This window comes from Equus asinus, chromosome X (genome assembly GCF_041296235.1).
Source record: "Equus asinus isolate D_3611 breed Donkey chromosome X, EquAss-T2T_v2, whole genome shotgun sequence".
In the NCBI taxonomy this organism is placed as follows: domain Eukaryota; kingdom Metazoa; phylum Chordata; class Mammalia; order Perissodactyla; family Equidae; genus Equus; species Equus asinus.
The window spans coordinates 16,865,193-16,884,133 of NC_091820.1; the positions used below are offsets into that span (position 1 = coordinate 16,865,193).

The following is an 18,941-nucleotide window of genomic DNA, read 5'->3' on the forward strand; positions in this document are numbered from 1 at the left end:
TCTTTTTAACACTTGTTTTATAGAGCAAGCATGCAGGAACATTGACAGATTCCTTTGCATCTGTGTATTCATTCCATTTTCCAAACTTCAGTTTCTAACCTCATTTGTTTTATAGAATTAATCAAGAAAAACTAAATAAAAAGAGAAACCCTTGTCATATGCCATTTCTGAGTCACTCTTTTGGGACTTCATATGGTAGTGACATCTTGGGGAAAAACAGCCTTATGAAGTACTAAGTGCTAGCTATCAATTTAGGCGTGGATTTTATGAACTAAGTTTCCTGACTATTGGTTCATAATGTGGGCTTTAACTTCTCCAAGGATGCTACCTAGCCTGCCATATGTCAGTGTTTGTCATCAAGTTTTAGCAGAATCCCCCTGGGGGAGCTTGTTAAGAATTTTATAAGCCACACACCCAGGACTTACGATTCAGGTTCCTTAGGTGATTCTGATACAGTTGATCCAGAGATAAAACTTGAAGTAATTTATAGGCTATTTCTTACTGCCCTATGATCCCAAATAATTAAGATTCTCCATATTTTCACTACATAGATATTTTGTAAATTAAATTAAGCTACCTTTCTGAAATGATATCTAGTAGCCCAATTGGGAAAGAATGGTAAATGTGGAATATTTGCATATTAATATTGGTGTATTTATCTCTTTTTATATAGAAAACTCTCTACTCCGATATATGAGCAATGAAAAAATTGCTCAAGAAGAATACATGTTTCAGAGAAACAGCAAGAAAGATACAGGGAAGAAGTCTAAAAAGAAGGGTGATAAGAGTAATAGCCCGACTCACTATTCATTGCTACCTAGTTTGCAAATGGATGCATTGAGACAAGACATCATGGGCACGCCTGTGCCGGAGACCACACTATACCATGTAAGTAAAATTTCAAAGACTCTGCGATACAGCTTTTATTGGGAGACTGGCAAATGACTCTTTTGGCTAAACTCCAGATTATTTATTTTTAACCTATTGCCAGATTTTCATAAAACATCCTAACTTTAGAGTTTCTGCCCTTGGAAGAAATATGATGGCTTATTGATTTGTTCTTTGGTTTGTATGTTCAGTGAGTTCATTTGTTGGAGCAGGTTTGATTTTTAATGAAATAATGTGCACCGAATTGCTGGAGAATAGTAATTAATTAGCTGACTAATCATCAATGTGATTATACACAGTAAATGGGTAGCTGTAAAATTCAACATTAAAGATAGAATTTTTAATATATTCATGATCTCATTTGAAAGTGAGCATCTACTATGTACTAGACTTGGAGCATTGTGCTTGAGATGAAAATGGGGAAACATAGCACACCATTATATGGAGAGAAAGACACACTGAGAGTCCTAGTGTAATTTGACTGTTGTAATGGGTGGGTACAAGAAGTGTAGGAAGAGCATAGGAGAAGGAGGGCCTTAGTCTGCTGGGGAAGTGAGAAAAGGCTTCAGATTGGGAAGCATTTGGGTGGAGTGTAGGATGAGTAGCAGTATTTTTGTGGAAAGGCATATGGAGGTGCGCCACAATTGTGTAAGAATATGGCATGTTTCAGGGACTTCATATGACTAAGAATTACTGGTTCATTAAAAATTGAGGGACGGTGTGTGAGGAAGAGGCAGTATGATGGACCTGGAGAGGTAGACAAGGCTTCAATCAAGAATTTTATGATAAAGTGCTTAGGCTCTTTCCTGCAAGGATAAAGAGCTATTGAAGACTTTTCAGCCAGGGACTTGCATGATGACATTGGCCTGTTGGATCTCTCTGGTGCAGAGCATTGATCGAGAGGTGTGAAGCCAAAGGCAGGGCTATTAAGCCCAGGCCAAATGGATGAGAAACTAGGACAAATGGCAGTGTGGATGCTAAGAATCTTGTTATCCAAAATATTCAATTCACAAAATCACTCATTTTATGCCATTTTGGTTAAAATGGAGTTTCTTGTGCCAATGGACCTATAGCTTCTTATTAGGAATGCTTGAAAAACATGGACTACAAGTTTTTAAGTAATTTAAGCAACTGTGCATAATGCTCAGAATGTCAAAAAAAAATCTGTCACTGCTGTAGAAGCTGTAGTTACCTAGGTATACAAGGTGTGAAAGATTTAATAACTTGTACTTGAGTCGCTTTTCTGAGTAAATCTTTTAGATCATCTACTTATTCTATAGCTCTCTCATAAAACTAGAGTGTATAAAAATATTTTCCTTTATTTTGATTGCAGTAGGAGTGCAGCTAACACTCCTAGGTGCTCATTCTCTACCCTCTCCTGTCCCCGGTTACATACCCCCAAGCCTCTTCCTCTCCAAGAGAATAGTGTCCGTATCAAAACGTGCTCCTTTAAATGACTGACTGATCAAATTGTTACTTTTTCCAGAGATATTTGCAGTCAGTCTGAAAGTAATGCTGCTAGCTGTATGAAGGGGCCACTTTTGCTACCACTAGTCAGAAATGCTGTCTGAACACTGAGCTCCCTCTAGAATCTGGTGTTCTGGTCATAAGTAATAGCCTGAACAAAGATCTAAACATAAGAAACAGTTGGCCTTTTCAAGAGGGAAGTTGGTAGTGAGAGATGAAGCTGGAGAGGGAAGAAGAGGCCACTTCACCTAGAGCATGTAAACTGTTAAAGAGTTTGGATTTATCCTAAGAAGAGGGGTAAGCCATTGAAGGTGCATCTAAAGACTCAGTCTGTGCCATCCTGTCATGCACATCCAGACAGAAGTATACTGTGTGAGGAAGGAAAATAGAGATGAGTCTTGTGGATTTTGAGTTATTAAGTTACAGAAGATAGTAAAAGGTGAATGAAACTGGTAATCAGGAATATTGTGAGTATTGTCTAGGAGCATAAATTGTTACCACTTTTCTGAGGGGCATTATTTAGCTATATGTATCAAGAACCTGGTCTGGTAACTTGACTTCTAGAAGTTTATTCCAAGAAAGAAATCAGAGAGTCAGCTTTTGCCTCCTACTTTTATTATGTGTCCTAAGTCTGTAATATGGTATTTCCCAGATGGATGATATTTATCCCAACTAATTTTTGACAGAAGGACAGCACAGAGTAAGGTATATTGTTAATGATGGGGGTAAGTGCTTCTAACTGTTCTCTGGTTTAAAAGAAGCTAAATAATTGTTAGCTCCAAAATGCATGTTAGATGCCTATAATCCATGTTCAAAAAGAGAGAACATTCATTAGTGGGGTTTTTACTAGACTCTGAGTTCGCTTGAGGACCTTGTTTAGTACGTTCACAGATAGCAAGGAAGTTTCCACATTTGTTACATATTTTGAACCTCACAGCAACTATATTTGCAAATGACAAAACTCAAACTCAGAAAAGTTAAATGATTTACCCAAAGCTGTATTGCAAAAAAGTCTAAGAGTAAGGACTAGAACCCAAATCACCTACTCCAGTGATATCTCCACACTACCTTGGTTCTCTGTGCATGGTAGGCATTCCATACACAAATGAATGTGTGCTTTAATGACTTGAATGAGTGAATTTTGAAAATGTTTGACTTTAAGAACATGTGCCTTCATATGTTGATTTAATAACGTTTTCAGTACCTGGATTGATTTCTACCCACATTTCTCTTTTGCACTATGTTACTGTTATTAAGTTTGGAAAAACATACAGAGCTGCTGCTGTTATAAAGCACGAATAGTTATTTAGCATGATCTGTTGCTGAGAGTACAGAGAATGTAGTTAAAATTACCTGGACCTCAGAGGCATAACAACATACACTTAAATGATTGCTTTGTTTTTTTTCCTGCTTTTTTCTCCTCAAATTCCCCCAGTACATAGCTGCACACTTTCATTGTGGGTCCCTCTAGTTGTGGCATGTGGGATGCCATCTCAGTGTGGCCTGACGAGTGGTGCCATGTCTGAGCTCAGGATCCAAACCAACAAAACCCTGGGCTGCCTCAATGGAGTGCACAAACTTAACTATTTGGCCACGGGGCCGGCCCCAAAATTCTTTTTTTTTTTTTTTTTGAGGAAGATTAGCCCTGAGCTAACATCCGCTGCCAATCCTCCTCTTTTTGCTGAGAAAGACTGGCCCTGAGCTGACATCCATGCCTGTCTTCCTCCACTTTCTATTTGGGACGCCTACCACAGCATGGCTTGCCAAGCTGTGCCATGTCCACACCCGGGATCCAAACTGGCGAACCTCAGGCCGCCAAAGTGGAACGTACGCCCTCAACCACTGCACCACTGGGCCAGCCTCATAAATGATTGCTTTTTATATTTCATGGGAATTCTGATTTTATCTTTTTTATCTGTTTATACAGTCTTATTTACAAATGAAAGGATTTTTCCTTATATCAAATTTTCCTGAAACACAAGATCAATATGTAATACAGTCACCTTCATGATGGACAACTAATCTTCATTCTTACCAATTATTCCTTTGGATAACACAGCCATTTTTGGTGGAATAGGACTTAAGTGGAAGAGGACTATGAAGATTTTGAATACTGAGTTTTGTAGGCTGCTGCCTCTGCTGTAATACTAGTTCCGTGTGGTCTGAGTTCAGATTTACAGAAAATTTAATTAAGTTTAATAGCAGGATCATATCAGCATTAAATACTCTAAGACAATTTCCTGAAGGGGTATATATGTGTGTATGTGTGTGTAGGGTCTTCCTTTGAAGCAGACCTAGATTATAATTCCCATTGGTCTATTTTGGAAAGTAGCCCAATAAATACACACAAAGCAAAGCAAACACAGTTTGGCTTCAGTGTTTTACTCATTCCTCTTAGCAATTATAGCAGAAATGTTTATATAATAATAAGGAAGATTTAGAAGTTTATGGTATTGTAAAATATACAATTTAATTTTTTTATTGATTCCATATGTTTATTATTCCAGTTTATATGTTTTTTCTCAAACTTACTTTAAAGGAAATCATTCACTGTGCTCGAACTACTCTGTTCATGCACCAGTCTTTGCCACCTCTCTCCTCTCCAACATGCTGTTTCCTCTGCTGAGAATGCTTTTACCCCTTTTTTCCCCCAACTGGCTCCTATCTAAACCTGGAATTGCCGAGACTTTCCCTGACCACTTCCCCCTGAACTAAATCACTTTCTCCTAGTGTAGTCTCTTGGCACCCTGTATATTTTCTTCAAAACCTTTCTTATGATTTGTAATTATATATTTATGTGATATCTGCTTAGTGTCTTTCTCCACTGTACGTGGTAGTGGCGGCATGTCCATGTCCATGACAGGAAAGGAGAATTTCCCTATTTTGTTTAGCACTATATTTCAATGCCTAGTGTAAGTATAGCACCTTACAAGTACTCAATAAAAATGTGATGAATAGGGGCTGGCCTGGTGGTACAGCAGTTAAGTGCATACGTTCCACTTTGGCAGCCTGGGGTTCGCCACTTCGGATCCCGGGTGTGGACATGGCACAGCTTGGCAAGCCATGCTGTGGTAGGTGTCCCACATAGAAAGTGGAGGAAGACAGGCATGGATGTTAGCTCAGGGCCAGTCTTTCTCAGCAAAAAGAGGAGGATTGGCAGCGGATGTTAGCTCAGGGCTAATCTTCCTCAAAAAAAAAAAAAATTTGATGAATAAATGAATGAACGAGTGAGTGAATGTGACAGGAACTCCAATGCCTTTCTCAGTATTTCTCAGTTGATATCCTAAGCCTGCAAACAGAGCCACCTCCATGCTCTAGGCCAGCTCTGCCCAGCATAAGCAAGCCTTCAGTTGGAGTGTATTAGTAGTGGGAACTGTCAGAAACTTATTTCCGTAGGCCCAGTGTTCCATGTGCCTGGGGAGAGCCCTAGGACTCTCAGTGTCTTCTGTCGTGTTTGTCTAGTCCATATGACTAAATTCTACTTTGTTTTATTGATTAACATTCCATTTTACTCCAATGATTGGAACCCTGCCCTTATTGGCCCATCCTCCAAGGAGCATCTGCCTGGTTTATAGTGCTACAGAAGACAGACCATGTGTTACCTATCTCTGGCCACCCACCCATTTAAAACAGTATTGTAAGTACCCAGTAATTACACTCACCACGTAGGACTCAGTATCAAAGCATTTTGCACCTTTAATCAGGGTGATTTACAAAATGTCTCTGCTCCACAGGTGCCACCAGTGCAACAGGATTAGGGCCCCCTCAGCCCCTCCCCCTCCCCCACTCCAGCTCAGAGCTTCAGTTCTAGCTAGTTCTTGCTTTCTTCCAATCACTGCCATCTCGTTATGGAGGTCGCAGTATGCCTGTCAGCCAAGCATGTTATGGTATTTTTCAAAAGAGTGTAACGTTATTTTACCTACTCGCTGATTCTCTGTCTGAAAATGTGGGAGTTGTTAGCTGACAAGGCCCTTGTCTGACCTGAGAGTGCATGAAGAAAAGGCAGATTGAAGTGTATGTGTGTGAAATCCAAATGTATTGATAAAAGCCTTTAGATAAAGAATGATTAGATTCAGCACTTTTTTTTCCTTAATATGATATACATATGATGACTTGCTTTCACGTTAAAGCTTCTAAACTAAATCCATAAACAAAATAATTATTTTAAATCTACATGCTGAGATGCCAGAACAAGTAAAATTTGATTATGGATTCAGGCAACATGCAAGTATGCTTTCATAAACTGTGTAATGTGATTTTAGATGGCTTATTTAAAACAGATTTTGAGTAGGTGTTCAAAAAAATCTGGATAATTCCTTTCATAACATTCCAATATTTGTGTGGCTTGTCTTAGTTATTTAAGATATAACTACAAACATTCAGTTGTTGTTTTACTTCTGATAAATACTTTTAGCTATTTCATCCATTTGTGAGGGGATTTTTGGTGTAGCTCCTGGAGGAAGGAGTGGATTGCTGTTAAAAGGTATTTTGTTTTTTAAAATTTAACAAGAAAATAGACATTATGAAATAGATACTATTCTGAGTAATTTACAAATTTTAATTCATTTATTCCTCACAACCTCTGAGGAAGGTGCTCATGTTATCCCCATTTTACAGATTAGGAAGCTGAGGCACATGGATTAAGTAAGTAGTAATTGGTGGAGCTGGAATTTGAACATTGGCAGTCTGCCACTTAGCACACTATGTTGCCCCTCAAAAAATAACATAACCTAGCAGAAACTCAACAACAATTCTAGTAGTGTCAACCATGCATAAGGCCCAGTGTATATACTGTGGAATGTATATAAGCTAGTAATAATATTGCCACTGCTACTGCTAATAATAGCTAATATTTGCTGTTGCCTATTAAGTTCCTGTGCTAAGAACTTAGAATACATCATCTCATCGATTTCTCATATTGACCTTGTGAGGTTGCTGCTATTGTTATATCTAGTTTGCCAAACTGAAACACAGAGTTTACCTTACTCATGGTCACACAGCTAGAAAACAGCATGCTTGAAATATGAGTCCAAGCAGTCTGGCTCCCAATTTCACATTTTTAGATGAATAAAGCCATTTCTCCTCATGGGGATTTTACCATCTATTTGAGAAGACAGCTATTATCACAAAGATGAAAAATATGCTGTATTGTCAGCATATAAACATTTATAATTAAATTTATCTGCAGTTATAAAGTTGGCTTGTCTAACTGTCTGACTTAGCTGCTTTGTTTCAGGATCAATGTAACTAAAATAAGAGGGCAGTTAATTTTAGTGGCTAGTTAGCCATCTGAGCTAACAGTTGTTTATAACAACCATTTTCTCCACATTTTGACTTAACTCACCTAGACACAGCCATAGTACAGTATGACATGATGTTTCTGCTCACCAGGGTGGGTGCAGACATGTTAGATATCCATTCTAAATTTTATTGTATTCATACTCGTATGTATTGTCTGATTCCTGTGGATGACTTGATTATTTCTGGAGTGTTAATGCCAAATTCATAGTAGCACTGGCAAAGTCCTCCAGTCCCAGTCCTGCACTGGGAGCAGCCTGGACTGTGAAAAGTGTTTCCCATTGGGCCACTTCACTGGAGCAGTGGCTTTCAAAGTATGGGCTGTCCTTGGCGAATGGCTCCTGGTGGCTGAGGCTTGATGCAGAAATGACAGTCCTTTCTTTGATTCTTACGTGGCAGATACTGCATAATTTCACAGACATTCACTTGTGTCTAGATATCACTTACTAATAACCTTCTAAATGATTTTAAAAGGTTACAAATTGAATAATTGTATAATAATGCTTTAATAGAGTTTACTGAATATTCTAATTCACTATTTTTCCAAGAAGTCTGGTATTCATGCAACTGACAATGCAGTCATGCTCTTATTGCACAAGCACAAGTGTAGATGGTTTGGGGTCCCATGGTCTTCAGGAGGAATGCTATATTGTTACATCATCAGGACTTTTTAAAGTTACCTGTAGTTTTTAGTTGCAATGTTTTTCATTATAAATTATCATTAGGCTTCATCACTATCAATTTTAGTTTGTTTTAGGTTGCTTACTTTACTTGCTAGCATGTTGTGATTCATATCACCCACAGTTTGCTAAAACTGATACTATGAATCATCCATACCCAAGAATACTTACACAGTCATATTCTATTGGTATCACTTAGTTAGTTTTCCATTGGAAAGTGCAGAAAAATGGACCACAGAGTCTGTTGGCCTATCTTAGGGGCCGCAATCAAAAACTCTTAAGACCTACCACCTTAGATATAGCTATATGGTTTACAAAAAGAAGAAAAAATAAAAGAAATTTTGGCTTTGTCTATAGATGTGCAACAGTTTATGGAATGTTTGTCCGTGAAGAAGTCTGGGAGGAAAATTCACTTGAGTTTCCTGACCCGTTTATACTAATAGTTATTTTTGCTTCTATACTTATGAAGTTTTTTTTTTTTAACAAATCATCTATTAGCACCCCTACCCCCATTTTCTCATTCACCACCAACTGATGTACTTTATAGTCTGACTGGCTAGACAGGTGTTAAAAACAGAACTATTCTTTGGAGATTTAAAGATTCACAGATACAAACTTTCAGTTTCAGACAAGGTGGAGCACATTCCATTTTCTTTTTCCTACTAATCACAATAACAACAACAAAACTTGGACAAAATACGTAAGATACCTACCACAAGACCCTAAACGGTGGACAAAAGAAGGCAGTCAGGCTAGGGAACTCCTCACCTGAAGAACGACCTAGCAGTGAGTTTCCTGGGGGCTTTTCTTGCCTTTTATATTCCCTGGCCCAGGTGCTAGAGAAACCTACAACCTTAAAACGTCAATAGGCAGAGACAAAATAGACCCCCAAGCAAAGCCTGCTCTCTTTAGCCAAAGGACCAGGAAAAGGGCAGCCCACTAGGTCAGAAAGCTTTTAACAATACCTGCCTGTTCTCAAGGCAAAAACTATGAAAAAAATTGTGCTCCTCCTCCACCACAACAGGTATACAAAGGGTCCGTTCACTAAGTAGACATGAGAATCTTAAATGTATGTGCATGAAGGAATAGAGCCTCAAAATACTAGAAGCAAAGTCCAACAGAACTGAAAGGAGAAATTGACAAACCTACAATTATAATTGGGGACTTCAGTACCCCTCTCTCAGTAATTGATAGAGAAATACTAAACTACTACCCACCAACGGTATCTAACTGACTCCCAACAAAAGCAGAATGCACATTCTTTTCAAGTGTGCATTCATCAGGATAGACCATATCTTGGGTCTATGACAAACTTTAATTTTAAAAGAACTGAAATTATACAAAGTGTGTTCTCTAATCATAATGGAATCAAACTAGAAATCAATAACAAGTAAGTCTCCAACCAATGGGAAACTAAAGGACACACTTTTAAGTAATCCATAGATAAAAGAAGTCGTCTCAAGGAAAATTGAACTGAATGAAAATGAAAACACAACATGCTTAGGGGAAAATTTATAGTACTAAATGCTTATATCAGAAAATGAGAAAAGTGTCAACTCAATAATCTAAGCTCCCTCTTCATAAAAGGAGAAAAAGAACAACAAAAAATAAGCAGAATGAAGACAATAAAAAGAAGAACAGAAATCAATGAAATTTGAAAACAGGAAAACAATAGAGAAAGTCAAAACAAAAGCTATGAGTTTTTTGAAAAATCAAAAACAAATTGATAAACCTCTAGCAAAACTGACAAAGGGAAAAAAAGAAGATTCAAATTAACCAATATCAGGAATGAAAGAAAGAGTACCAACACTATAGACATTAAATGAATAACAAGGAAATACTATGAACAACTCTGTGCACCTAAGTTTAACAGTTTGGATGAAATGGACCAGTTCCTCAAAACCCACAAACTACCAAAAGTCTCCCAAGATGAAATAGATGATCTGTTATAGTCCCATAACTATTCAAGGAAATGAATCATTAAGACTCTTGAAAAATAAGTATAGAAATACTGAAGAAAGAGGGCCAGCCTGGTGGCGCAGCGGTTAATTTCACACATTCCGCTTCTCGGCGGCCCAGGGTTCACCAGTTCAGATCCCAGGTGCGGACATGGCACCGCTTGGCAAAAGCCGTGCTGTGGCAGGCGTCCGACGTCTAAAGTAGAGGAAAATGGGCATGGGTGTTAGCTCAGGGCCAGTCTTCCTCAGCAAAAAGAGGAGGATTGGCAGTAGTTAGCTCAGGGCTAATCTTCCTCAAAAAAAAAAAAAAAAGAAATACTGAAGAAAGAACCAAACCTACAGCTGTAAAAGATTTAATGTATAGGACTTGTGACTTAATGGAATTCCTGAGACTGATTAAATTTATACATTTTAGTAATTGTGAAAATATTGTTTAAATCTTTGAAAAATTTTTGTTTCATAAATTTGTTTTTTAATAAATTAAGCATTATACAAAGAGAATAAAAAGGTTCACTAGTATGCCCTTACTCTTGAGAGATTTCTGCTCACACTGTATAAAACAGATTATTGGTAAACTGAAGCCAGTCCTTTCAGTGTCATGTTTAAACAAATTTGGGTCTGATTCTGCTAGTTCCTGGTTAGATAATGGCTGCCAGGAAGCAAAACACAAAATCTGGCTTAATTAGTGAGGCATCATGCAAAACAGGACACAAAAGAATTGGATTAGGAATTATTAAGATGAATTTATTAAATTTAAATCTTATTACAAATTCTTTCTTGCCTTTGAAAAAATAAGACAAATTCTGATGAGTGGCCCTTAGCTTGGTTGCTAAGGTCAATAATCATGAACTATTGGGGGACATACCTGCCTTAATCAGACAGGTTAAAGAAACCCCATTCTTTTTTTTTTTTTTTTATTGAGTTATTGATAGGTTACAATCTTGTGAAATTTCAGTTGTACATTAATGTTTGTCAGTCATGTTGTAGGTGCACCACTTCACCCTTTGTGCCCACCCCCCACCCCACCTTTCCCCTGGTATCCACTAAACTGTTCTTAGTCCATATTTTTAAATTCCTCATATGAGTGGAGTCATACACAGATTGTCCTTCTCTCGCTGGCTTATTTCACTCAACATAATTCTCTCAAGGTCCATCCATGTTATTGCAAATGGAATGATTTTGTTCTGTTTTTCAGCTGAGTAGTATTCCATTGTATATATGTACCACATCTTCTTTATCCATTCGTCTGTTGCTGGACACAGGTTGCTTCCACGTCTTGGCTATTGTAAACAGTGCTGCAATAAACATTGGGGTGCACAGGACTTTTGGGATTGCTGACTTCAGGCTCTTTGGATAAATACCCAGTAGTGGGATGGCTGGATCGTATGGTAGTTCTATTTTTAATTTTTTGAGGAATCTCCATACTGTTTTCCATAGTGGCTGCACCAGTTTGCATTCCCACCAGCAGTGTATGAGGGTTCCTTTTTCTCCGCAACCTCTCCAACATTTGTTGCTATTAGTTTTAGATATTTTTGTCATTCTAACGGGTGTAAGGTGATATCTTAGTGTAGTTTTGATTTGCATTTCCCTGATGATCAGCGATGATGAGCATCTTTTCATGTGCCTATTGGCCATCCGTATATCTTCTTTGGAGAAATGTCTGTTCATGTCTCCAGCCCATTTTTTGATTGGGTTGTTTGATGTTTTGTTGTTGAGTTGCGAGAGTTCTTTGTACATTGTGGATATTAAGCCTTTGTCAGATATATGACTTGCAAATATTTTTTCCTAGTTAGTGGGTTGTTTTTTTGTTTCAATCCTGTTTTCATTTGCCTTGAAGAAGCTCTTTAATCTGATGAAGTCCCATTTGTTTATTCTTTCTATTGTTTCCCTTCTCTGAGAAGGCATGGTGTCCGAAAAGATCCTTTTAATACTGATGTCAAAGAGTGTACTGCCTACATTTTCTTCCAGAAGCCTTATGGTTTCAGGTCTCACCTTTAGGTCTTTGATCCATTTTGAGTTTATTTTGGTGAATGGTGAAAAAGACTGGTCAATTTTCATTCTTTAACATGTGGCTTTCCAGTTTTCCCAGCACCATTTGTTGAAAAGACTTTCTTTTCTCCATTGTATGCCCTCAGCTCCTTTGTCAAAGATAAGCTGTCCATAGATGTGTGGTTTTATTTCTGGGCTTTCAATTCTGTTCCATTGATCTGTGCACCTACTTTTGTACCAGTACCATGCTGTTTTGATTACTGTAGCTTTGTAGTATGTTTTGAAGTCAGGGATTGTGATACCTCCTGTTTTGTTCTTTTTTCTCAGGATTGCTTTAGAAATTCGGGGTCTTTTGTTGCCCCATATGAATTTTAGGATTCTTTGTTCTAATTCTGTAAAGAATGTCATTGGGATTCTGATTGGGATGGCGTTGAATCTGTAGATTGCTTTAGGTAGAACGGACATTTTAACTATGTTTATTCTTCCAATCCATGTACATGGAATGTCTTTCCATCTCCTTATGTCGTCATCCAATTCTCTCAGAAAGCCCTTGCAATTTTCATTATATAGGTCCTTCACTTTCTTGGTTAAATTTACCCCAAGGTATTTTATTCTTTTTGTTGCTATTGTGAATGGTGTTGTATTCTTGAGTTCTTTTTCTGTTGGTTCATTACTGGAGTATAGAAATGCTACTGATTTATGCAGATTGATTTGGTACCCTGCAACTTTGCTGTAGTTGTTGATTACTTCTAAGAGTTTTCCAATGGATTCTTTGGGGTTTTCTATATATAAGATCATGTCATCTGCAAACAGCGAGAGTTTCACTTCTTCCCTCCCTACTTGGATTCCTTTTATTCCTTTTTCTTGCCTGATTGCTCTGGCCAGGACCTCCAGTACTATGTTAAATAAGAGTGGTGATAGAGGGCATCCTTGTCTCGTTCCTGTTTTCAGGGGGATGGCGTTCAGTTTTTGCCCATTGAGTATGATGTTGGCTATGGGTTTGTTGTATATGGCCTTTGTTATGTTGAGGTAGTATTATGCCCATTTTGTTCAGAGTTTTTATCATAAATGGCTGTTGGATCTTGTCAAATGCCTTCTCTGCATCTATTGAGATGATCATGTGGTTTTTATTCCTCAGTTTGTTGATGTGGTGTATCACGTTGATTGATTTGCGGATGTTGAACCATACCTGTGTCTCTGGTATGAATCCCACCTGATCCTGATGTATGATTCTTTTGATGAATTGCTGAATTCTGGTTGCCAAAATTTTGTTTAGCATTTTTGCATCTGCGTTCATCAGTGATATTGGCCTGTACTTCTCTTTTTTCGTGGTGTCCTTGTCAGGTTTTGGTATCAGCGTGATGTTGGCCTCATAGAATGTGTTGGGAAGTGTTCCATCTTCCGTAATTTTTTGGAATAGCTTGAAAAGGATAGGTATTAAATCCTCTCTGAAAGTTTGGTAGAATTCCCCAGGAAAGCCATCTGGTCCTGGGGTTTTATTCTTTGGGATGTTTTTGATTGCTGTTTCAATCTCTTTCCTTGTGGTTGGTCTGTTCAAATTGTCTGCCTCTTCTTGAGTGAGCTTTGGGAGATTGTAGGAGTCCAAGAATTTATCCATTTCCTCTAGGTTATCCATTCTGTTGGCATATAGTTTTTTGTAGTATTCTCTTATAATCTGTTGTATTTCTGCAGAGTCTGTTGTTATTTCTCCTCGCTCATTTCTGATTTTGTTTATTTGAGCTTTCTCCCTTTTTTTCTTTCTGAGTCTGACTAGTGGTTTGTCAGTTTTATTTATCTTCTCAAAAAACCAGCTCTTTGTCTCATTGATCCTTTCTACTGCCTTTTTCGTTTCAATAGTATTTATTTCTGCTCTGATTTTTATTATTTCTCTCCTTCTGCTGACTTTGGGCTTCATTTGTTCTTTTTTCTCTAGTTCAGTTAGGGGTGCTTTAAGGTTGCTTATTTGGGATTTTTCTTGTTTGTTAAGATGTGCCTGTATTGCGATGAATTTTCCTCTTAATACAGCTTTTGCTGTATCCCATATGAGTTAGTATGGCATGCTATCATTTTCATTTGTTTCCAGGTATTTTTTTATTTCTTCTTTAATTTCTTCAATGATCCATTGCTTGTTCAGTAGTGTGTTGTTTAGTCTCCACATCTTTGTGCCTTTCTCAGCTTTTTTCTTGTAATTAATTTCTAGCCTTATAGCACTATGATCTGAGAAGATGCTTGTTATTATTTCAATTTTTTTAAATTTGTAGAGGCTTGCCTTGTTTCCCAACATATGGTCTATCCTAGAGAATGTTCCATGTGCACTTGAGAAGAATGTGTATTCAGCTCTTTCAGGGTGGAGTGATCTATATATGTCTATTAAGTCCAATTGTTTTAGTTTTTCATTCAGCTCCACTATTTCCTTGTTGATTTTCTGTCTGGATGATCTGTCCATTGATGTGAGTGGGGTGTTGAGGTCCCCTACTATTATTGTGTTGTTTTTAACATCTTCCTTTAGGTCTGTTAATAGTTGCTTTATGAATCTTGGTGCTCCTGTGTTGGGTGCATAGATATTTATAAGCATTATTTCTTCTTGATGAAGTGTCCCTTTGATCATTATATATTGTCCCTCTGTGTCTCTCTTTACCTGTCTTATTTTGAAATCCACTTGGTCTGATGTGAGAATTGCAGCACCTGCCCTTTTTTCCTTGATATTTTCTTGAAGTATTGTCCTCCACCCCTTCACCCTGAGTCTGTGTTTGTCCTTGGGGTAAAGAAGCCCCATTCTTTTTCATGTTGTAGACCTGTGTCTCCGAGTTTTATAGCCTCAGAAAACTTCCTCAAATTTTTTTGGCAATAGGCCTTGTTTTGCTCCCATAATAGCCCTGCCTACATTACCTCGCCACCATAACTTATTTAATCGGGCATCTCAAGTTTCATAAAACTGTCGTAAAATTATTTTACCCCTAGAACTCTTTAAATTAAGCCTCTTTTTTTCTTTTAAAGATTTTATTTTTTTTCCTTTTTCTCCCCAAAGTCCCCCAGTACATAGTTGTATATTCTTCGTTGTGGGTCCTTTTTAGTTGTGGCATGTGGGACGCTGCCTCAGCGTGGTTTGATGAGCAGTGCCATGTCCACGCCCAGGATTCGAACCAACGAAACACTGGGCCGCCTGCAGCGGAGCACGTGACTTTAACCACTCGGCCACAGGGCCAGCCCCTAAAGCCTCTTTTGATTGAAGGGCCATAACCTATACATCAAACTATTTTCTTCACTCAACTCCTCAAATGTGTTACCCCCTTGACAGTTTCACCACCCTCTAATTCCACAAAACTATAGGCCTAATGATTTGCTGTGTATGTCCAAATCTCATCGAAATATTCTTCTTAATAAACTACATATCTGGGTCTTTTGGCCCAGATCTTATGTGAGAATGAAGTTTAAGGCACAATTATTGACTACTGTTACATTCTAGTTTCTTGAGGATAACTTTTCCAAGAACAATGTTAAAATTGTTTGCAGTCTTCATGGACTCTTCATTGGCTTTTGGCTCAACCTAGAGTCTCAGTTCTAAATGATATTGCTAAATCTATTTCTTAACATCTCTACAAGTATCAAGTTAAGCCAAGAACAGGATCCTAATAGACTTGAACCCAAAGCAATCTGGTATGTTGAGCAAAAGGTGTTTCACTTCCTATTCTTTATATGCAAAAGATTTTAGATTAACTAGATGCAAGCTTTCCTGCCATAGGAAACAGGAGAATAAGTTATCTTCTCATATTTTCTTTTATTATCATAAATTTGAAGTGGCGTCAGGAGACAATTGTTCTTGTATTAAACCACTTCCAGGTAAAAGGGCTCAACGTTAAAGAAGAGAATTATCTTTTCTAAGATTCAAATGGCCAAGAATAATGTTGTAGTTGTAGAAATGAGCTTTAAGTCAGCTGTATGAACCCCAACATGTTTCTGAACCTCAGTTTCTCATCAGTAAAAGGAAGATAATAATACTTACCTCACCTGGCTATTTCATATATTGTGTACAAAATTTTTTCCACTATGCTAGGCATATGGTAACTATTCTTAACGCCATGTGGAAAAGAAATTCGTTTATTTACATGGAGGAGAATTTACTTTCTGATGAGCAAATCAGAAAACCTTCTAGGACTAAAATATATGTCCTCTTTGGGCGTTAACAAGTGTATTGGTTAGGGTTCAATTGGAAGCAGAAGCACTAAGTGACGTGGAATGAAGGACTAGATCTTACTCAATTGAGGAACTGGTGAAGACGCCTCAGCAGAGCCAGTGGTAATGAAGAAAATCTGGATGTGAAGCTGGGGAGAGCAAGACAAACTAGAACCCATGAGCACAACTGAAACCCTGCCTCCAACTTCAACAATGAAGCTGGAGCCCTCTGCCATGGAGATTCACAGGCTCCCAGTCCAGGACTTGGAGGAGCTGAAGGAGTTGCAGGCCTGGCTGCTGACCCATACCAACAAGATGAGCCAGCAGAAAAGTGCCATTGTGTGTGAGCTGAGGCAGTGACTAACACCCTACGCGGATCTTCAGAGCATAAGGGCTGCTGCTTCACGTGTATTCTCCAAAATTCACACAAATGTATGTTGTGGCCAGCCAACCCTAACTGGAACCATACACAGAAGGGAACTCTGAGATGCACAGTTCCAGCTTTGCTAAGATGACATAGTAGGAAACCACTACATTGAGGTTTCCTTTTCTATGGGCGCTGAAGCTGCCTACCAGGTAAAACCTGCTTTGAAAATTCTCTGGTGATAGTCTATGTGAGGATCAGTGGTAAAGTGAAAAATTCTGAATTATCATAAATCTGGAGTAGATTCAAGGTGCAGCCCACCTCTATGAAGCTATCATCCCTACAGCCTACTGACGTAATTTCCCAAAGCGTATATTGGGAAATACAACTTCAGATTGTCTTCTATCTTCAGTCAAAAGATTGACTAATATAAAGAATAATTAGGATAAAATGTCTAATTTACCTGAAGAGATTTCTTCTTAATAAAACACATTAGACAATTCTTTAAAGAATTTCTTTGCATGCTCTTGAGGAAGAGTACCTGAAGGCTATATACCTAGACCATGTTATAAAAATATTTTTGAGGATATTGTATTTTCTACTCCTTTTTGGGCCCCCCCATATATATTTTTATAACTGGGTAAAAGCTTTGGCTCCCCATGATAACAGTGTATGTAAAGTATCTGATACTGTGTCTGCTACTGTGGTAATGCAGGAATATCCTTAGCATCCTTCCTCCAGCCCTACTATCAAAATGTCCTCACCAGTGGGCTGAGAACAAACCAAACCTAATCTAAGTGCATTTGAGGCAATCAGTCTGGAGAACTGGCGGCAAACGTCAGGCCCTGCAGAAATTTAATTTTTGATATCCGAGCTTGCATAAATTGTTTTCTTTCTGTTACTCAGTTTTCTCATTTACAAGATGAGCCTAGCACTGCAGAGAAGACTATGGAAAAATGCCATCTAAATTGACAGTGCAATGATGATTTGATGCCTGCTGCAAACACAGAATGTTAAAAAAAAAATTTTCCCATCAAGTTCTTTTTATGCCTTCTGTTACATAAAACAAATTTTGCTTTTTTAGTCTTAAAATCATGTCCTAGTGGATAGTTCAGTATGGAAGGGAAGGAAGAGTATTATTTCTCTCTCTCAATTACTTTATTATAAAATGAATTGCATATAGTCACTTTTAAAATTTTCTAAACTTGTTTTATTTTTATCCAGTATTCTCTGTGAAAGATTTAAGAAACGAAATCTCCAGATAAAGAAAACTCCAACAAAACTAGCAGATATAGAAACATTTGAAGTGGTTGTCTTAGAGAGCTTGTCTAGTCTATAAGAGCAAAAATCTCAGAATAAGAGCTCGATATAAATATACTCTCAGATATAAAGGTATTTAGATAAAAGCCAGCATTGTTGGGATGAATCCCATTGATGTAGAAAGAACTTCATGATGAGAAAATATGTACAATGTATCAGAGCAACAAACCTAAAAATAAAGGTAACAAAAAAAGCTGTGTAGTTTCAGATTCTCTTAAATTAAAACTATTAAGTCAATAGCCAGAAAAAATTTTCAATAATTATGATTCAGTCGTATCATTGCTAACAAAACTATCACGCCATTTACAGTGACTTCATTTGAGATTCTTAGTTTCGCGCATTCTTCATTAGAGATGATTCTTTTTATATTACTTATTTCTCTATTTTCTTTTACATATAATTTTTTCCTTGTCATTGAATAGCCTTCAGGAGGTGAATCTGGTTCTCTCAGTTTTTTCCGTTCATAAACATTTCTTTGTCACAAAAGATGGGCAAGCCTACCCTGATTTCTCTGACACCCAGATGTTGACAGTTTGTTAAACAGAAGTGTCAGGAGCAGGAACTGCCCTAGTTCTGCTTTTCACCTATTCAGACTTTCTGCCTCTCTCTTGTGTGCAAAATCTATGTTAATTGTACACATTAATCAAGCACCCAAAAATAGCTGTATCTGATATGACTGATGATAAGTTATTTCCATACATGGTGGAGCTTAAACATAAACCAAGTGCATTTCAATGAATAATCTAGTGGTAAGTGTTAAGACTGACACTGATTACAGGTATACATAATTCCTAAAACATCAAT

At 37.7% G+C, this 18,941-nt stretch overlaps 1 protein-coding gene across 7 annotated transcripts in view; it reads left to right on the forward strand.

Moving 5' to 3' along the window:
- The window catches only part of CNKSR2 (connector enhancer of kinase suppressor of Ras 2), a 257,093-nt gene that overhangs the window by 167,230 nt on the left and 70,922 nt on the right, over positions 1-18,941 (forward strand). For all 7 annotated transcript variants that reach the window (XM_070501997.1, XM_070501999.1, XM_070502002.1 and 4 more), the window contains one exon: positions 674-888. In XM_070501997.1, coding sequence (XP_070358098.1) covers positions 674-888 — 215 coding nt within the window. The remainder of the gene's footprint in view (positions 1-673; positions 889-18,941) is intronic.